The sequence below is a fragment of the Lipophrys pholis genome, assembly GCF_963383615.2.
Source record: "Lipophrys pholis genome assembly, chromosome: 18".
Classification (NCBI taxonomy): domain Eukaryota; kingdom Metazoa; phylum Chordata; class Actinopteri; order Blenniiformes; family Blenniidae; genus Lipophrys; species Lipophrys pholis.
The window spans coordinates 10,345,641-10,366,780 of record NC_137646.1 but is presented as its reverse complement, the minus strand read 5'-3'; the positions used below and the strand labels follow the sequence as shown (position 1 = coordinate 10,366,780).

Sequence of the window (21,140 nt, the reverse complement as noted above, 5' to 3'; positions counted from 1 at the left end):
TTGCAGTTGAGTCAAATTTGACGACAATATAAATATGGACCTGAGACATATTTTGGTGAAAACAAAAGGCCAAAAGTACATTGTCTCAAACTAATTCTTGTAGCATTCAAAGTCAATTGATGTGTGATTAAAGTTTGTGGTGATGTTGTGAAGTTACATTTTCCACATTTGCTGAGTTTAGAATAACTAATAACAGGGAAGGCCAGAACCAGAGAGCCACGAGAGCAACGGTGTCAAACATAAAGCCTGCGGGACAAATGTGGACCCACCAGAGCAGCTCCCGGTGTGATGATGGAACACAAAAAGCTTACATCATCAACATAAGAGTTGTTATTCAAGCATAACATATATAAGAGCCAACTCTTTTCTCGATAAGAAGTAGCATCATCACAGAGTAAAATAAAAGGCAAATTGAGCCCGAATTGAAACCATATAGCAGAGAGGATTTCAGATTTCCCACAGACTTGGACAAAAAGAAAATAGAAAAAACAGTCCAATCATTCATTGTATTTTCAGTTGCAAGGTGCACTTGTTGCTTTTCTTTAGATTTTTCACATTATTTGGCACCTCTCTTTATCGATAAAATCCCATAATGTTAAATTTATTATCGAATGCCAAGGTTTTGTAAAAACAAAAGGGAAACATATGAATGTCATCGTATCAGATTAATAAGCTCAGAATGTGACAGTATGTGAACTAAACCTTGCAGCATGTCTGTACAGTCCAGCTCTTCATATATATGATCAGGTAAAATACAGTCCTGCTGGTGGATGGGACACACTGTAAAAAGATGACGCTGATGCAGATCGTCACTCTGGAAAAGACACAAACCCGCCCTGAGTGACCGGGAGGAGGCGTGGTCCTTCACCGGCCTCTAGGGTGAATTTCCACTCCTCTCAGGACTCCGAGAGAAGAACAAGAAGAAGAAGAAGCAGCTCACAAACCGCAGCCTCGACTGATAACATCCCTTCGCATATCTGTTTTCCTCAGTTACTTCTTCTTTACCTCACGATTTCGCAAGTTGGAGTGACGCAGGCGCGCAGAAGCTTTCAGCCGCGGACATGACGGATGATAGTCGGACGCGCAACTGTCACCTATTATTTTTGCGCGCATCTGCACGACTCAATGGGAAGTCCACTTTTATTCATGTTACCCAATAGAGAGATTGAAAAGGCTTGATTCTCCACATTTTGCAACCCTTTTCATATTTGGAGATCTGTGCGCTTTTGGAGGATCAGTTGTCATAATGCAGCAGGAGCGTCTCCTCAAAGTTTTGGTCATCGGCGATCTGGGAGTGGGAAAAACATCCATCATCAAGCGCTACGTGCACCAGGTCTTCTCCCAGCACTACCGGGCCACCATCGGGGTGGACTTCGCCCTCAAGGTGCTGGACTGGGACCAGCAGACGGTGGTGCGGCTGCAGCTGTGGGACATCGCCGGTGCGTAAAAGTCCGTGGAACCACTCGTGTTTGCGCCTCATCTTACGGTGGCCCAGAAGGGCCAACAACACAACACACCAGCAAAAGCCACAACACACCAACAAAATCCACAACACAACAACAAAAAGCCGCAACACAACAACAAAAGCCACAACACAACAACAAAAGTTCTTAAAAGCTCTCCGACTGCTGCGTCCTGCTGTTGTGGCATTTTGTTGTTGTGTTGCGGCTTTTGTTGGTGTGTTGCGGCTTTTGTTAGTGTGTTGTGGCTTATGTTGTTGTGTTGCAGCTCTTTGTTGTTGTGTTGTGACTTTTGTTGTTTTGTTGTGGCTTTTGTTGTTGTGTTGTATTGTTGGCCCTTCTGGGTCACTGTACCTTATCATCGGTATGCTCACACACTGCTCAACCTTACATTGAGATTTACTCATTTAATCAGTCATCGTAAACAAACCTACCAATTGCTGTAAAAAGTTGATTACGTACGTAAAATTTCAAATATGTGTTAATATTACCAAAGTATTTTATAAAATCAAATTTTTGTCAAACAATCTGTTTTTGTCTTCAACATGTATGTATTGTATTTGGTATGTTTGCCATTGACAATGCAATCATATAGGACAAATCCACCAAGAACGTCCAAAAAAAGTTAGTTTACCTCAAATTACAAATTTATAACTGATTATTACAAAATTACTCTGTTTAAATATAATTTTGACATACTTATAGCAATTGTACAAGCAACGAATTACACTGGGTTGCAAATACTCACATTAATTTAGTAGTTTTGGAAAGCTACTACTAATTGTATTAATATTTTTTGTGTATTTCCACCCATACTTAAGTACAGTGTGCTTTTGTGTGTGTGTACATTTAAGTACAATTTACAACTTGTGATCTGCTACTATACTTTTAGAAACATCGAAGGGAGATATTTCATATATGTAAATCATATCAAAGCCTTGTTGATCATTTGAATATAAAAAATATAAAAAAGCACCAATCTATTTTCTTAACAGTGGAACTTTTGTAAATGACTTGGCTAAAGATTGATCACTCTCTTTTTTTGTGTTGCTTATTTAGTTTACATTTAAATGCCTTTTCAGTGCTAAATATTAGTTTCACATGCATTTGAAGTAATTAGCCTTGAGCACTTTATCCACTACAGGGCTGCAGTCGTTCCCAGGTTCTGGACAGGTCATCGGTCCAAGCACAGAGACAGACAGATTCATTTATTTTTGCTTTTGGACTGAGTGAGAAAACAGTGCCTGGAGAAAATGTGCACATTGGAACAACAGGAAAAATCCAGAAAGGCCTCCAAACTGGCCTTTGGCTAAGCCCCCCCCCCCCCCCCCCCCCCCGCCCCTTAGTTACTGTTGCTAACCCAGACTAGCCTCACAATGGTAGCTGTTAATGTCAAAATCGCACAGCGACTGAAGCTGGACAACTTTTGGGGCCACCATAGTTTTATTTCATTGAAGCCTTAACAAGTTCGACATTATACACCGGAGCGCTTCGTGCAAACTTTTATTTTATTTTTTTTAAACCTTTTTTGCATCTTAAATTACTTAAATAGCCCAGAATAAAACAAACACGTCATCCCACAGTTCTCTATGGAGTTTTACTCTGAGAATGTCCGACTTTTCCAGGCAGTTGGTAGTTGAATCCTATTGGTTCATTTTCGTTCAGGGGCTTAGCCAAAGGTCAATTGGACTCAAACCAATGAGGTGCTATGGAGAGCGAGTGCTAACCACTACAACACAGTCCAGTCCTACAAATATATCTTCGGCTATTGTGTGTGACCAATCTAACTGCATTCAAAGAAGAGAAGCACCACAATTCTTTATTAAAGAATCGCGGTATAAGATTTATAAAAATCTTGCTTTCATATGATTGAATCAGTTTTAAATCAAGAATTCTCATCCCAAATTCTCATGCTATACTGTATTAATACACGGGGGGCTTGCAGGTAACAGGTTTCCTCCCACAATGTGTGCTTTATTCTAATTGGTGAGCTGAAATTGCCCCAGGTGGTAATGTAAGTGCGTCTCGTTGTGTGTTGAAGGTGGACCCTGCCTTTGTCTATAGTCAGCTGTGATCAGCCGCCATGAAGGTGTAGAACATGGAAAAATAGTCAGTGCAGTGGACCTTTTCCTTTAACAGCAAGTTTATAAGACAACAGAAATGACAACTTTCAAGTGATATTGTGACATGTGGCTCTGGAGGCTGTACTCTCTAAGTACTGTGCTCCCAAGAAGTGAACACGAGAAGTAATTTGCATTCTTTCACACTTGATTTTGCTGACACATCCAACACTGACGGTGCACAGAATGTGGTTGACCTCCGTTTTTACAGAACAAGACTGTGTTTTTCACTTAGAAACAGTCCCCCCCCCCTTTCAAACACGCACTAAAACACAGGTTTTAAAGTTATTATTTGTGTTCGAGTCACGTGACGGCTGATTAGAGCTGTACTTCTCATGAGGAGGTCCGGACCAGGCCATCGGACAGGTGGACTTTGAGCCGGCGAGCAGCCATGACTTCACTCCGGAGCTGCTGGATTCCCAGTCAGAGCTGTCAGACGACCCGTGTCACTGTGTGAAAGTCATGATTGCGTCATTGTTTGTAAGGGGGGGGGGAGTGAATAGGCTCAGTGTATTTCTGGAAGGAGCAACCTCTCGTACGACAATCAGCGTTGAGTATGTCCCTGAAATGTACCATGGACAAAAACTCTACTGAAATCATGTGGACAGTCCTCAAGATGTTCACAGCTTGGTTTTAATCTGCAACCATCCAGTGTCAAGCTTCTGCCTCCATCTATTAGCCCAAATTCCATCGTGTGCAGGGACTCTCTCACTGCCTGTTTGCGACACTAGCAGCTGTTGTTGCAGCGCAAATTCTTCCAAACAGCCTGGAGATTCACTCTTTCTGCACTGAATTTCTTTTGCACCAGCTGTTTGCTAGGCTCTGAGGTCGTGTGTGTGTGTGTGTGTGTGTGTGTGTGTGTGTGTGTGTGTGTGTGTGTGTGTGTGTGTGTGTGTGTGTGTGTGTGTGTGTGTGTGTGTGTGTGTGTGTGTGTGTGTGTGTGTGTGTGTGTGTGTCAGACTCTGGCCTGCTGATTCACCACTATATTAGGATCATGTGGAGGAAGTTACCAGGATCGAGTTTTATTCACACATTCAGTTGTGCGCTCGCAGGATCAGTCACGCACACACATACCTCCGTGCGTCAAAAGATGTGCTTTGTTTATTATTCGTACACACACCACGTTTAACACATTTTTATCTTGCTTAGCCAATGATGACTTTGCAAACAACTGACAGTTCAACATCTTCCATTTCACGTCATTAGGATTTCAGCTGGGACCTCAGTGAAAAGACTTTAAGATCATTCTGACAAAAACACTGATTGGACAACAAACAATCCCTGAGTGTTGATTGGACAATAGATATTTAAGTTCTGATTGGACAATAAACTGTTCATGAGTGTTGATTAGATAATAAACAACAGTTTATGAACGTGTTCACGAGCAAAGTCAAAAACATAACACAACAACTGATCTCGCCCGACCAAATTTACCATAATTTCCAGACTATTGAGCAGTGTAACAAACAGGCAGTTCGTTCCTGATTTAAGCACTCGCAACACTTTATTCCAGCACTTTAAATGTTCACCAGCACTTTGAGCAGCACACAGCACTTTAAGATCAGGCTATTTGCACATAAATAAATTTGCACACAATTGTTTTTAACTTATTTATTGAATTTTCTGTTGTCCCTAGATCCGGGCATCTGTGGAGGCAACACAACAATTAATTGATGAATTGAGCATTGTGCAATATATGTGTATTTAAGAATGGCTGATTCTTTTAGTTGTTGATGTGTGTGCTGTGAACATTTTAAGCTGTGGGTGAGAGTGTTGTGTGAGGAGAGTTTGCACTTACCTTCTTCTCTTGTGTTCAGGCCGGTGTCCAGGCAAAAGATGCACCATTGCATAGACACTGCTAAAGAAGGTTCCGGGCTGAACCAAGAGGAGGAGCAAGTGGGGGCATGGCACATAGTTTTAGAAGGATTTAGGATTTAGTTTATTATTTAGGTGTTTAGTTTTTAGATGTATTTGCTAATAAGGGTTTTCTTTTATTAACTAATATTTATGGTTTTGGTTGGGAGGATTTTTAACTTAGTTTTAAGACACTAAGGTTAACTTTTATTACCTATGGCGTTTTAATGGTTTTACCCAGTTGAGGGAACTGTGTTTAACGCGCCATTTTACATCATTCAGGGTTCTGCTTCTGGAGAAGCCACACTTCTGAATCCCCCAATGCACTTTTTTGCACGTTGCACTTTTTGTTGTGCACTTTCGGAAAATAAAAAACAAAAAGACGTGGACCACCCAAAAAGCTGACTCTATCCTCACTTGTTTTCTCACTGCTCAAACTGCTCTCCGGCCAGTCTGAGGACATATCGGGGATCCAAGGCTAACACATGCCCATCTTGGGAAGAGAAAGAAGTACTTCATCTGGTGGTTCCATGTGCCAGAGCAGAGCTGTTTGATTGTGGGAGGTTCAAAGGGAGGGCCGACCTTGATTGTGATTGGCTAAACCCCCGATGACATTATATAGGGTTATATGTCGTCAGTGAGAATTCCCGGGTTTCCAGCACCTTGAACGCACCACAAGCAGGGCGGTAACGATGGTGTGTGTTCAGTCCTGCACATATTCAGTACAACACGGCCTTCAGCACCATGTTGGTTAAATATCAGAGAAGAATTTGATTTATCAAACAGAGAGACGATGTTTCATCTTTTCTTTTTTAATTTGCTTAAATTTGGTGACTAAGTTCAAATCCTTGAAGTTGCATTTGAGGATAAGCTTTACCACATGCTTCCATTTTTGCTGTTGTTTCAGTTTAGTTTTTTTGTTTTTTTAAAGGGCAGGAACGCTACGGCAACATGACCCGAGTGTACTACAGAGAGGCAGTGGGCGCGCTCGTCGTCTTCGATATGACCCGGCTTTCCACGTTCCAAGCGGTTCTGAAGTGGAAAGGAGACCTGGACTCAAAGGTAAAGTAGTGGAGGATTGACTGATGGTCAGGGTAGAGAAGAAGGACTAAAAATATGCAGATCTGTTTAACCTTCAGTTTTTCTGAAATCTTTGAAGTTGAAGTGACATTTGAATCTGTAAATGACGAATAAAATTCATATTTCACCTAAATAAGGATGTAACTGTTTGATACTTACAGTGATGTGCATAAAGTTGACTGTGAGTCAGTAGAGCAGGTTATTTTCCAATTAAAAGATCATCTTCAATCTCTCTGTGTGTCTGTGGTAAGGAAACTGAAGCACAAGTTGCCCCCAGGAGAGACTGAACATTTTGTGTGGATTGCTGTGTGAATGTGACCATGAAGTCTATTTATCATTCTTTTAGAAATACTGCTACATTTAATAAAATTAGTCATTGTTTTTTTCAAAGACATTTCTAATGCGCAAGCTTCCAGCATTTTTTTTTTTTAACTTTCTTTATTCTGATAAATAATAGTTTTTATGAAATGTTCTAATATTTTGAGATACTTTATTAAATTTTTTTCTAACCTGTAAAGTGAAACTATACTTGTTTTTTAAAGGTTTGAAATAAATCAGCTAATGTGTAAAATAAATTTTGAGTTTATGGAGGTTTTGTTGCATAAATGAATTATGGGAAAATGTAAATTTTTGATTGTATTCCAATACAAGACTGAGAGACTCAGAGTTAGAATAGAAGAATGCCTTTTATTGTCACTTGTACTAGGTACAGTGAGATTAAAAACAACTCCAGAGACAGTGCAGTTGAATCCCAGGGGTATTCTCTGGATTGTTGGAAGAAGCTGGAGAAAATCCATGCAGCCTCAGGGAGAACATGAAAATGACTCCTCTTCCCGCAGATCAGTATTGGATGTCTCATCAGTATCTTACTTAATGACGACATCTTTCATTAGGTTGCCCTTAGCAATGGGAGGCCAGTTCCAGCCGTCCTGTTGGCCAACAAGTGCGACCAGCGCCGTCAAGGTTTGTGCCCCAAGTTGCCCAAACTGGAGAACTTCTCCCAGGAGTACGGATTCGTCGGCTCGTTCGAGACCTCCGCCAAGGTGAGAGGATTCCTTTCTTCCTCTTCTGCAGAGTTTCTCCCTCAATCTGTTGCTTGAATAAATGAATGAATGAAGCTTTATTTCAAATGTACAAATATAAAGAAAAAAGGGAGAAAGGAAAAGAGAAACATTTAAATGTAAAATTTGTGAAACAAAAAAAACAATGAAACAACACATCCCACTTGATCCACATTTGTATGATGAAAAGGAGTAGGAAGAAGTAAAAAGACTTAACTCCTACAGCTCAAACACTCCGTGACAAACGTCCCTCGTAATTTAATTTAACATCACAATTAGAACTCCCAAACTTTTATAATTATTATCTGGCCAATAAACTACTTTATGTTGTAAAATGGATTAATCAGAAACCCTTAGATGAAGGCTGGCTAGACGTTGAAAAAACATTCTGTGAAGATCTCCAAATCAGAGATCTTCCCTTCTTCAGTCCTGTCATCAAAAAGCACAGCTGCTTTAAAAGCATCAATAAACACATCGCTGACAGCTTGGTGGGAATTTCTTAAAATGAATGGATCTTCACTCATTCCCTGCAAACTCACACCCATCTGGAACAATCCCGACATCCTGCAAAGAAAGAAACCAATAAACTTCCGAAGATGGCAAAATAAAGGAATAAGACATTTAGAACAACTTATCTCTAATAACTCTTTTATTCCATTTAATGACCTAATAGAAACATATGGTATCAGTCAAAACAACTATCTGGAGTATCGGCTGGGCCGTCGGCGGGGGGGGGCGGTCCTCCCTCTGCTCCCCTCCCCCGGTGGGGCGGGCTGGCCCATGCTGCCACGCTCCGGGTCTGCCTCGCTCCCGGTTCGGGGGGAGCGGGGGACGGAGGGGCTCAGGGTTCTGGATGGACAGTTGACTGAGAGTGACCTCCAGGGCCTGGTATATGGGAGGGTGGGAGGGTGTGTATGTGTGTGTGCGTGCGTGCGTGCGTGCGTGCAATTTTAACCATACTTAGTCTCGCAGGGTCTTGAGGGGGTAAGCCGCTTTCGGGGTTCTGCCACTTGTCAGCGGTAGAACGCCCGGGCCCCGCTACCCCCCAATTTTAAACCGCACCATAGACACACACATTGCATCCACCTCTTCAAAACACAAAGACACATCCTTACATACATCCAACACACACATAGGGCGGGGGGAGGGCGGGAGGGAGACGTGGCTCCCCCCAGCACCTCCTGCTGGGGTCCCACCCTGGCCCGGGGCGAGTGCGGCTGGAATGCGGGGGGCGCGCTCCCTCGGGCGTGGCGCTCGTGGGGGGGCTGGGGTGCGGTGCTCCTTCCCCATTCGCTGTTGGATTAGTGGAGGTTGGGATATCGCGGTGGCCGGGTGGGGGCCCGGCCGGCAGCCTGGGGGGCGAGAGGTGCTTCTGAAGTTGCTTGTTCTCTGTCATCATTTGCTCAAACTTTAAAATTCATGTTCCTGCTTCACGTTACTGTCTAGATAGAGCTGCTTAGGCTGGTTTAATCCAATAACAGTTGTAAAGTATTTGGGTCAGTGTGATAACTGCAAATAATATATGTAGCACAACAAGGGTATTGTATGTTATCCCCCCCCTCTCCCCCGTCCCCCTCGACTTCTCTTCTCTCTCTTCTCTCTCTCTTTGTGCGTTCCCCCCAGTCGTGTACGGCAGCCATGCCGACTTCTGATGGAGGAGGAAACAGGAGGAGACTCCAGGTCTTTCTCTGTTGCAAGACCAAAAACTGTTCTGACTCTGAAGGCTCTCAATTACATCATAATGTTGGCCCAAGCTGCCAAACAGGACAAGGGAAAGAAAAAAAAAAAAAAAAGACACAGGAGGTCTTTCCTCCCTGGAAGACGCTACGGTGTTCCCTGCAGGAGTTTGATCAACAGCGGGAGCCATGGTCTTCCTGGCCAGCATGGGGCAACCAGAAGCAGGCGATGACCACCCTGCTGGGCCCTGTGAAGCGTTGCTGGTATGGGGGGGAGTGGAGGGAAAGCATAAAGTAGGCCATCCGGCCAGGTATGCGTCAGAGGTCCACTGCTGCTCGGCGTGGGGGGAGATCCGCGGCAGTGATCCCGAGACCAGGAACATACATTGCCCGGATGCTCAGGAAGTTGAGTTAAACCATCGTGACGAGCTCGTGTGCCACTCGCAGACACGCCAGAGATCTGGTGCCGCCTTGGTGGTTGATGTGGTACACGGCTGAGGTATTGTCCGACCGGACGAGAACATGCCGATCTTTTAGAACAGGTAGAAAATGCCTGAGCGCCAGGAATACCGCCTGAAGTTCCAACACATTTATGTGCTGTTGCTTCTGCTGGGTACTCCACAGGCCCCTGACAGTCCTGGACTGCCACACTGCCCCCCAACCGACAAGAGAGGCATCTGTCTCGACAACCTCCCGGCGGGAGGCTACCCTCCCAAAGGGTATGCCTGACATTAAGTAAGCTCTTTCCCTCCAGGGTCGGAGGGTAAGGAGGCACTGAGCAGACACCCTTACCACCTTGTGCCTGTGAGTGCTAGGGTCCAATTGCAGGCTGTTCGCCCATACCTGAAGGGGGCGCAAGGTAAGAAGCCCGACTGGTACAGCCATGGATGCCGAGGCCAGCATCCCCATGCGCCGCAGGATCAGGCCATACTGCATGAGGCTGTTGCACTGGAAATGCCGTAGAAGGCCCAAGATGGTGGAGACCCGCTCTGGAGAGAGGGAAGCTCGCATTAATGAGGAATCCAGCACCAGCCATAAATACCTCGCAACCTGGCCGGGTACGAGGTTGCTCTTGGCATAATTCACCTTGAGGCCCAGATTCCCCACGTGAGTGAGGAGAGCCGCAGTGTCCCTCAACGCCTGCTCCCGTGTTGGGGAAATGACAAGCCAATCGTCCAGATAGGGGAGTATTGTTACTCCGCTGGCCTGTAACGGTGACAGAGCAGCTGCCACACACCGGGTAAATATAAGTGGGGCCAGGGAGCGCCCAAACGGCAGAACCCTGAACTGATAACCCTTGTCCATGAACATAAACTGAAGGAACTGTCTGTGACGAGGGGCAATGGGAACGTGAAAGTATACGTCTTTCAGATCCACTGTCACTAACCAGTCTCCTGCTGAGACAGTTTGAAGAACGTCTGCCACACGCAGCTTATGGAAGGGGAGAACCTTGAGAAACCGGTTCAGCCCCCTTAGATCCAGGACTGGGCGAAATCCGCCCTCTTTCTTGGGCACCAGAAAGTAAGTGGAGTAAAACCCACTGAGGTAAGCCTCCGGTTTTACTCGCTCGATGGCACCCTTTCCGAGAATGGTGGCCACCTCGTGACTTAGCACGTGGATTTCACGGGACCTCTGACCACAGTGCGTTTGATCCCGCTGAAGGTAGGGGGCGGGTGTCGGAACTGTAATGTGTAACCCTTGGATAGGATGGACACCACCCAAGGGTCTGTGGTCTGCTCTTCCCAGCTGTGGAGTTGCTCCTGGGAAAAGCGTCCGACGACCGGCCCCTGAGGTTCAGGTTCCGCCCGCCTTGCCTCTTGGGGCCCTGGGGGGGCGGCGACTTGCAGAACCCCTAGGCCCCTGGGCATATGGGCGCGCTGCTGCACGGTGTTGCCAAATACCCGGCACCGTGACCTGCGGGCCTCTGGACTGCCCGGATGGGCGAGCAAACAGCCGTGGGTGACCTGCCCCCGCTGCTGCCAATTGTCCCTACCTAGGAGGGGCAGTGGGTGCTTGGCGCAGACTGGCAAACTGCTGCCTTGCTTGGCACACTTGCAGGCTACGCTCCAAGGCCTGCAATGCCGCTGGGCCAAATGTCTGGCCCGGTACAACCGGAAGAGAATGTAGTGTTCTGCGGCATGACTTGGATAGAGGGAACTGTGCAAGCCAGACCTGGCGACGTGTTAACGTTATCGTTGACATCAGCCTGCCCAACTCCCTGGTCAGAAATCCGAATGTCTGCAGTGAAGCATCACTGAGGGACTCGGCCAAAAGCTCCGCCCCGGAGTCCTGCAAAGTACGTGACAGAGCCAGTACCAAGGGTGACAGCGAATTACCCAGACGTCCCATATGGGCAGCAATGTTATAACTGCGGGTCAACAAATCGTCTGTCAATCTGCACTGAGGCCAGGGGCAACGTGCATCTGGTCTCACGGCCTCATCCGGCTAAACTATCAGTGCTGCAATGGCAGGCTCAACTGGAGCTAGCTGTTCCAACCCATAGCTGCCAGCATCGTGCATGGCTGCCAGAGCTCTGCCATCGCTTGTGTGATGGGAGAGAACCCTCGAGTCCGGCCACCATATGCGGAGCTCCGCAATGTAGGGGTCAGAGGGAGGCACCACGAAGGTCGGCGGGGTGGGGGTCTGCCTGAAGAAAGCATTCGCCGTTCGGGTAGGGACGGGGGCCTCATCCACCCCCAGACGCACCCAGGCTGTGTGCATTGCGGGCTGCACCGTGCCACGGCTAGACACTGATCCCATTAAGGAGGTCCTACTAGAACTCTCTGTAATGAGAAGGCATGAGAAGCCTGTGAGGCAACCTCATCCTGCCCATCCCCGCCAGTATCACCAAACGGGGTACAGGATGCTGCCGTGGACAAGGCATCCTCTTCCTGGAGGTGGGATGGCCCCGAGACGGGGTTAACCACGAAGTCTGGCGCCCTGGGTTCTGTGTGCAGGCCAAGCAAGATGACCTTAATCTGCGCAAACTCGTTGGTGAGAGCATCCACCTTGTTAGCCAGACCGTCGACCTTCCTCGCCTTCCGCGGAGGATCACCTGACACCATGGTGGCGCGCTTAGCATCGCCGGCTGCGCACTTAGGACCGCCAGCAGCTTGACCTGAAGATGGCAGGTCCATCGTGCCACCTGGAGAGTCGCCACCTGGAGAGCCGCCTCAGCCAACCTGGAGAGTCGCAGAGCATAAGGCATAAAACTGCAGTTCATGCGTCGATTATCAGAAGCCCCCTCTTTTAGGTGGTCAATGCCAAAACAAGCAGGACACCGATCATGACCATCATCTGCTTGAAGGGGGGCAATGCAGGCGTCCATGGCAGTCCATCCCAATTATTAGTCGTAATTTTTTTAAATTCAGTGGCTTCGATGTTGAAGCTTGACTCAGGCACACCGACCAAGAGTATTCACGATATGCCCAGTGAGTCTGACTGGAGCAACCCCCGACAGAACCACAGCACACACACTGCTGTTTAGCGAGGGAGAGAGAGAGAGAGAGAGCCCAGCACTGCGGCAAACGCAGCCATTCTCTCGCTATTTTTATTTTAATTTTTTTCAAGCTGCAGCACACCGCTCAGCGCACAAGCTGCGCTAACCCACCGGTACGCTGGTAGCGGCAGCCTGTTGGGAGACCGCGTTGGACCCACACACCAGCGAATCCACCGGTCCTGACCGGTGGATTCGCTGGCGCAGCTAAGGTTACTCCTCTGTGTTGCTGAGTAACTACTCAGCAACACAGAGGAGTAACCTTAGCTGTTAAATACACAGAGGAGAGACAGCGGCTTAGCCGCGGAGCTACTGAGGCTAAGTTAGCACACAATCACAAGGCGATCCCGCCGATGATAATACGTTCGCAGTACACACCACCTCCAACAGCCCCCTGGTAACTGTTTACCTTAGTCAAGCGGCGCTCTCACCTGCCACGGACTGTGGTATCCCACACTTGAAAAAGGGAAAACAGCGAGTCGCAGCTTCTAGCGGACGAGAATACTCACGGCGCCAACCTTAAGGTTACAAAGCTACAAGCGACGAGCTGTGAACAGCAAACACCGACCTGCTATTGTAACTGCAATCGCGAGAAGATAGAAAGGAACAGATCACCTGATGATGCCGGTAGATATAGACTCTCCGGGTCATCCAGGGGTCACTTTTTTGATATAATTTACTCAACCTGCGCGAGATGGAACATCCAGTGCCTAAAGCACCGCCTCTGGCAGTCTGGAAAGATGAAATAGAACCCACACCTCTAAATCTCAGCCTTTGTAGAAATTATCTTAAAACTATAAAATGTGTAATAAAGAACATGCCACAACACACAAATGCATGAAATAAACAAAGTTAAAAGGTAAGAGAGTTTGGTTCCCCAATTGGGGGATACCCGCCAAATCTGGCAACACTGGTCAGCGTGTAGAACCATTTTCAAGTGGTTGTTAAATACAAGCTGACAAAATCTAGACAACATGAGGGAAAGAAGAAGGATGAGGGAAAAAGAGAGCACAGCTTTTAAGTAGTGCTGTCAATTGATTAAAAAAAATTAACAAATTAATTGTACAATTTTCTGTAATTAATTGTGATTAATCGCATTGTTTTTCTACTCAAGACTGAAGCTTGTAATGGATATTTTTTTCAGAGAAAACCACGGTAATATGCAACTCAACCCACGCACACTATATTTAAAATCAAAGACTATTTTTATGATGTCCTTGTAGCTTTTGGTGAAACCATTTCTCTCCAAGATTAGCAAAATGATAAAAACATAAATAAATAAATTATTAAACATCTAACATAAGTCTGGGTTTTGTTAGAGTGCAGGTCCACCACTTTGAGAATTTGAATATTTCTCGAAACAAAGTTGTGAACTTATTACATGAACAAAGTGGCAATAATATACTGTAATATATACACACGAGAGAGAGAGAGAGAGAGAGAGAGAGAGAGAGAGAGAGAGAGAGAGAGAGAGAGAGAGAGAGAGAGAGAGAGAGAGAGAGAGAGAGAGAGAGAGAGAGAGAGAGAGAGCTCACACACACACTATACAGAAGAGCCCGAGAAAGAGGAGAAATTTATATTTTACCTGGAAGTATTTCCTCCAGCTTTAGAATTTGGTGGCTTCTGGTCAGCCAACATGGCAACCTGCTGTTTTGCTGCAGAATTACTTCTGTCGTCGTTAAATTCAGCTTTTCAAATAAAGCTATTGACTTTCACTTTCTCAATCAGCCTTCAAGTAACTCTTTAAAGTGAAACCTTTATTATTTTACTCGGTACTATGCTGCTCTGTTGTCACAGTGCTGTGCCCAGAGATGCTGCAGCTGCTGCTGCTCTGGTAAGAGTGTAAAAAAAAAAAAAACAGAAGTAAACAAAACTGTGTTATTTAAAATGTTTCCATGTCAAATCAATTAATTAAATTAACGTGTTATTTTTGACAGCACTACGGTGCCGCTTCCTCCAGCGCTTATCCATGATGTTAGTCACATGTCAATGACGAAGCAGCCGCATGTAGAAAAATATCTGAATTGGTACCAAATATGATCGAGGCCTGGCCTGGTGTGAAAACATCAGAATTGGAGTTTTCACACGACCAAAGAACAGGTCGGATATGAGTCACTGTGAGCAAAGCATCAGAATTGGGTTGCATTTCCCTGCAGGGTGAACGAGGCCTTACTCACCTCCTCTAATGAACTGCTCCGTTTCCCTCATGTTGATGTCGGCTTTAGTTATTTCTGAATTTTTCAAGCAAATGCTGCTACTTATTTGCAGATTTCTATCCTCGAGTGTAAACTGAAAGCTTTTACCATTTTAGATTGTTGGTCAGACCTAAATGTAATAATAAAGACAATATTGTGATGTTGAAAAAAGGAACCCAAAGCAGAGATGGATAATCGGAGGAAAAGGGAACTGTTTAGTTCTCCGCAAAACACAAAGTGCGGCTGAAAAAACTAAAATGAAGCGCATGCAGCAAGCATCGGAGACAAATTGGGAGGCGACGCCGGGACCACTCAGGACGATCGAAAATAATCCGGCAGTGCCCTGCGATCAGATGCCGGCTTAAGAAACACGCCGATTACGATCAGCCTCAGGTGTGTGTGGTTGTCCCCGGAGAGTGCGTCACTAAAAGGGGAGAAAGGGAGTAGAGATGCACCAAACAGGAAACACAGAACATCACAAATATTCTGAATAAAATTTGTTGATTAGTCAAAGTGATTGCTTCAACCTTTGTTTCATTTGGTTTTTATTATTCATATTACATTCAATATGACAATACTGTTCGTTTGATCTCACTATTGTATGTTTTGTTCTCTATTGTTGTACATATGTCCTTTTATCAGATTCTTTAATTTTGTTATTGTTGTAAACAACTCCTTTATCTCAAAATGAAGTTGGACTATTTCTAGATTAATGGGAACAACAACTGTCACAGTTTGTCATGTCAATCATATATATTTTTTGTGGGTCATGAAGTTGTTAGAATTCACGAAGCTTGTTCTCATCAGCGCGTGTGTGTGAGAGAGTTAACAGAAAGGTGAAAAGATCTGTGGAGCAGAAACTTCTTTCGCCATGTCGGTTTAATTTAGTTGATCTGATTTATTTGATCCACTTACTCAGTTATTCTATTTTTGGAGGTGGGAAGTGAAGCTTTTTATAGTTTATCAGTAGGAGCATCTGTAGTCTTTGTGTCCGGCTCACTTTCACCCAAGTTACTGGAGATGACGAATACAAATACATTCTTCACTTCAAATTAAACGCAACCGTTTATGCTGGAAAGTGACTTTCAGTTTGGTTTAATTGTTTGATGATGGGCATATAGCTGGATATTGCTGTAACACATGAGCTGAGTTTAACTATAATCTAAAGACGGTGAGAAGAAGCAGCTAAAAGAGATGAACGACTATCATGCAGATAGAAGCAGAAAGAGAAAAGATAACTGGTCTGTGAACAGGAGTTTAGTGAAACAGTAACAGCGATGGGTTTTTTTTTTTAAGTTCAGACTAAAGCTTTGGATAATGCTAACTTTGTGCCATCAATGCTCTAAGCCTAACCTAATTTTATATCTATTCTATGTTCTATAGACAAATTAACAAGCTTCAATTAATTTAGTATCAGCTTGAAAACAAAAACACAAATAATTATCTTTTTTAATATCATTCTAAATAAATTCGGACATCAAGGGGTTCAAATATGTATTTTTGTCTCAAGTCATATTTAAATTTACTTTGGGGGTAAATGTGTTGCCTTATCCTTTCAACTCTATGGTGAAGATGATCATAAAGTGTTGAATATAATGTTCTGGATATCCTTGTATCCAGGAACACAGTCATAAAATCTTTCCTGAAAAGAATCATTATTTCTGTGTTCTTCCAAGTTCTGTTGTCCCCTTTGTTCCTTTCTCTGGTCACACAAGAGCTATACTGTACAACACTGCCCCCACAGGTCATCGGTGGTATTACTCTGCCTTGCTGAGATAGCAAATTAAACACAATGAACACAGAAACAGGACAAAAGGCTCCAACGGTATCTGAGTACTTTGAGTTGAACATATTAGAGCCTGGAGTCCAGGACTCTCGGCCTCTGATCTAACCTGATCCTTCGTTCTTCGCATCTGCAGGACAACACCAACATTGACAGCGCCATCAGCTGTTTGGTGAAAAGCATCATGTCCGTGGAAGAGGAGAGGGCCGCCAACGGAGCCGCTAAAATCGAAGCGGACGGCTGCGTCCTGGTTCTGCCTCGCTTCGACTACAACGTGAAGAAGAAGCCACTGGGTGGCTGTTCAGGGTGCTCCTCAGTGAAAGAGCACGACTGAAGGGCTGGGGAATGGCGAGGGAGCGGCCCGAGCTGAAGGACTGGAGGGCGGGGGAGCAGCGAGGGGGCGGCGCAAGCTGACGGAGTAGAGGGCGGGGGAGCAGCGAGGGGGCGGCCCAAGCTGAAGGACTGACGGCAGGCGGCGGAAGATGGAGAATCTTCTGCTGAATGATCACCGAGATGCCACACCCTTCAGCTGAAACAGATAGACAGTTAAACCTGTTCTGCTTTCTCAGAAAAATTGGAAACATTCAGAAAAAGACACATTTTTACCAGAAGGACTCAAGAAATGAGTTTTGTTATTATAAAAAGCTTTAATATGAAAAGCTGGATCGTAAAAAAAGAAAAACCAAATACTTTGTGTATTAACACATCACAACAATTTATTGTCTGTTTGTTGAGCTTCAATTTGAAATATTTAATTCATATATTAATATTTTTCAAAGTTTCTATTGTGTGTGGTGTTTTGTAAAAAAAAAAAAAAAAATCTACATGTTTGCTCTGCAGTTTCTGTTTAGTTACAGGAGATATTTGTTTTTCTGTGAGTTTACAGTCAGTTCACATACACGACAGACACTTAAAAACAAACCAGCGCAAAAACTCACTTAAGGTTTAGGAGGTAAGTTTTAGGTAATACCTCCTCTGTGCACTGGGCGGCAGGAGTGAGTTTTAGCTGCTTGTTGTTTCTGTGTTAGCATCTGCTGCTTCTGTTCTGGAATAGAAGCAAATATGTAGTGAATGCAGCACCTTGTAGTACAAAGTGGTATTACAGCAACTGATCCGTCTTAAGTTAGCTTCAGAATATATTTCTGCTCCGTCACGATATGATCACATACTGCTCCTGGAAGGAAGTGCTGAAAATGATGTACCAACCTGGAGACTGGGACTGGGCTAAACACATAATGAACGATCATGTAGTTGCGTTTTGCAAAATGACTTGTGATGACTAAACACTTAAGCAGATGACATTTTTGTGTGAGCGTTTTAGTATTTGTACCTTATAGTAACACTGCTCTCTTTCCTTCCACACGACAACGCCGTTTCATGTAACTGCAACATGTTTGGCCGATCATCCACACAGTGTTTTAGGAGCCTGAAACCAAGTTTTTTGGAAAACGGGTGCCAGAGTGGAGAAATTTTAAAATGCTGCCGGGGCTTTGAGGTGTGGATGGACAAGACGCACTTTAGCTGAGAATGATGACATCACCCCATCCTCTTGACCCCATAACCCTGCGATCTGATAACCCACCGGCCCTCTCCACGACGTCACTCAAAAACAATGGCGGATGACACGCTCCAGATCGAGCTGCAGAAGCTGCTGATGCTATTCGCTTTAATAAGGTGAGGAGTTAGATTCCACTTGACTGGTAAACAGTCCTGCTCAGGGACTGTTTAACAGGGTTAGACGGGAATTAAACCCACAACCTTGTGAGTTTAAACCAAACTATTGCACCACAGTAAAAATACCAGAGACCTCACTACATTCCACCCTGACCAAATCTTCATTAAAGGATTTTTGTCATGAGACGGAACTGAGGCTCAGGCGCAGACAGCAAAACAGGAAACAAATATTCAGTCTACTGATTTATTTGAACACAAAGAAGAGCGGAGACAACCAAGGCTACCAGAGCCCCAAGAGGGATGGTGGGGCAACTAAAGGCAAAAACTAATACCAAGATTTAAACAGAAAACGATCAGGAAACTCCTGACGGAAAAGCTCCTGGAAAAGCAAAAACAACTAAGCAGACTCTGACTGGGCTAAACTAACAGCATAAAACATAGCGTACTAACGCGAATGAATTGCAGCCAACGAGGACGGACGGAGGAGTCTCAGTGGGGAGAATCAGCTGACGAGTGGAATGAGTAGAAGGGATCATTGTTCCAGGCGGGCAGGAGGCAGAGGGGAATCCAGTCACGAGGCGGGTCAGAATGAGGTAGGTTTACGGTTTGGCGTCGGTTAGTGGTCAGCCGGTGTTTATGTAGAGGTGCAGGTGGGGAGGCCACTCCCCGCCGCAGCTGGAAGCAGTTGAGGTGATTGGAGGTGTGTGGTCGGGCCAATGAGGCAGGGAGACCACCAGATGGTGCCAACGGACCAATTTAGGTTTAAGAAGTGGAGGGCATGACAATTTTTGCGTTTCTTCAACTCGGTTTTTGGCGTATTTCTGCTGCAGTTCCAGTGCCACTTATAGGCGTAGCATATGTACTACCTCATTTTGAGTTGTTTTCATGGTTTGGATGGAAAACTTCCTAAAAACGACCGGGAGAAATGAGATTTTGCAGGTGTGGACAGGGCCTGAACTTCAACCAAACACGACTCTTCCTAGAACATGGAGCAGAAAATTCTTCTGCTCCAGTCGAGCAATAGCTTTTACCTCATAGCATGTGTAGTTCAGTTATACTGAAAAATCAAATAAAAATGGTTTTAAAAGGGGAGGATTACGTAATTTTTTTCTGTTTATTCTACAAGAACCAGATGTTTTCTATATAATTACTGCAGCAGTTGCATGTAATTTTCTGTATTACTGTGTTTGGAGGATTGTTGAAGCAATTATGTTGTCATATAAAATTTCTTCATCCCACATATTCATTTTCATCCTCAGTTTTTTTTTAAGTGATTCTGAATTCTGCCATGTGTCTGTGGATGTTTTTCAGTAAATCCTTCATAAACAGCAGACATTTCTCACCTTTTATTTTCTAATCGATCAAAACATTAAAGACTATTTTACTTGTTTACTTACTATTGAATATCGAGGAGCAGGTGCAAACAAACCATTTTCATCTCAGTTCTCCTTTTTTTTGGTGAATCATTTTTATTTCTTTCTCACTGAAAGCATGGAAACTCAACCTAATGGAAGCTCGTCAATAGTTCTGGTCCACAGGTAAATACACAGTATTCATGTTTCCTGTGACTGTGCCAGGTTAGGTATAATAATCAAAATGTTATTTTAGTCAGCCTGCTGCGGTCCGGCTCCAGCAGGTATTCACAGTCCATCTGAAAGGTTTCATTCAAGTGGTGAAAAGGCTTTTCAAGATGTTCTTTTCATCAGAAATGTGCTAAAGTCTCTTTGAATCGCTCACTGTGGGGCACGAAGCCGCTGCTCTTTCATCGTTTCTGTTGAGATATTTCGAAATATTGGGCTGATACATTTTTATGTGATCAGAATATTTGACTGTCTATTGATTGTTATCAGTCCAAATTATATGAGTAAAAAGATAAAGTGAATTTGTTCATATTCTACTTTATGGGCAACAAACAACCCAGTTTGATCTCAGCAGTTGGAGAAGATCAATGAAATAATTTAACCTAAATATTGAAAACTCATTTGTATTTTGGTGCAAAGAAATGTCATCACAATATGAAGAAAAATGGTTTAAATTAAATTAAATCAAACTGAATACTACTTCAAGTTTTTCTGCTGATTTCAGGTTGAATGAATGAATTTTCTTTATTTCGAACATGTAAAACAACCAATACAAAACAAAACAAATTAAAAAAGAAAATCAGCTAAAGGAGTAAAGCAGAACTTTAGGGCGAGCCCACTCCATATCTGCGTTACATGTCTGTAAGTTTCCAAATAAAAATCCAAATCAACTAATTTTGTGAGTTTGGATGCAACAAAAATCAGAGAGAGAAAAACCTGCACTTATTTTTTCTAATTCGTTGTCTTGTTCAGGTTTCTTAAAATTCAGTTCTCATTGCCATCTCATATCAGCCACACTTACTAAAACTGTGTGATCTCAGAATAAATCGTCTGGTGGCTGCAGGAATGAAAGAATCACATTCACAGTGATGGATTCACTGGATTCACATTAATCATCCTCATATGCAACATTTGGAATTGCGTTGGGTGCTGGAGCAGAGCCATGCATGCATAACATGCAATCTGCAAACCCAAGCTGGACTTGAACCTGCGACTATCTGGGGGTGAGGCAGCAGTTCCAACCACTGCACGCTATGTGGCCCAAGAGCTCATGGCTTTTATGAAGTTTCTCATTCTGCTTCTGCTGGTCCCATCTGGAAGGGTGCTCTCGGCCCACGAATCTTATGTTTGACAACCCTGGACTGAAGAACATCAATCACA

At 44.3% G+C, this 21,140-nt stretch overlaps 1 protein-coding gene across 1 annotated transcript; it reads left to right on the top strand.

The window, feature by feature from the left end:
• Positions 1–858: 858 nt before the first annotated feature.
• Positions 859–18,025, top strand: LOC308123925 (ras-related protein Rab-38). Its single transcript, XM_080486672.1, has 4 exons — positions 859–1,439; positions 6,366–6,496; positions 7,408–7,557; positions 16,862–18,025. Exons 1-4 carry the CDS (start codon positions 1,247–1,249, stop codon positions 17,057–17,059), a joined length of 672 nt encoding a protein of 223 aa, XP_080342798.1. The 5' UTR covers positions 859–1,246; the 3' UTR covers positions 17,060–18,025.
• The last annotated feature ends 3,115 nt before the right edge of the window (positions 18,026–21,140 follow it).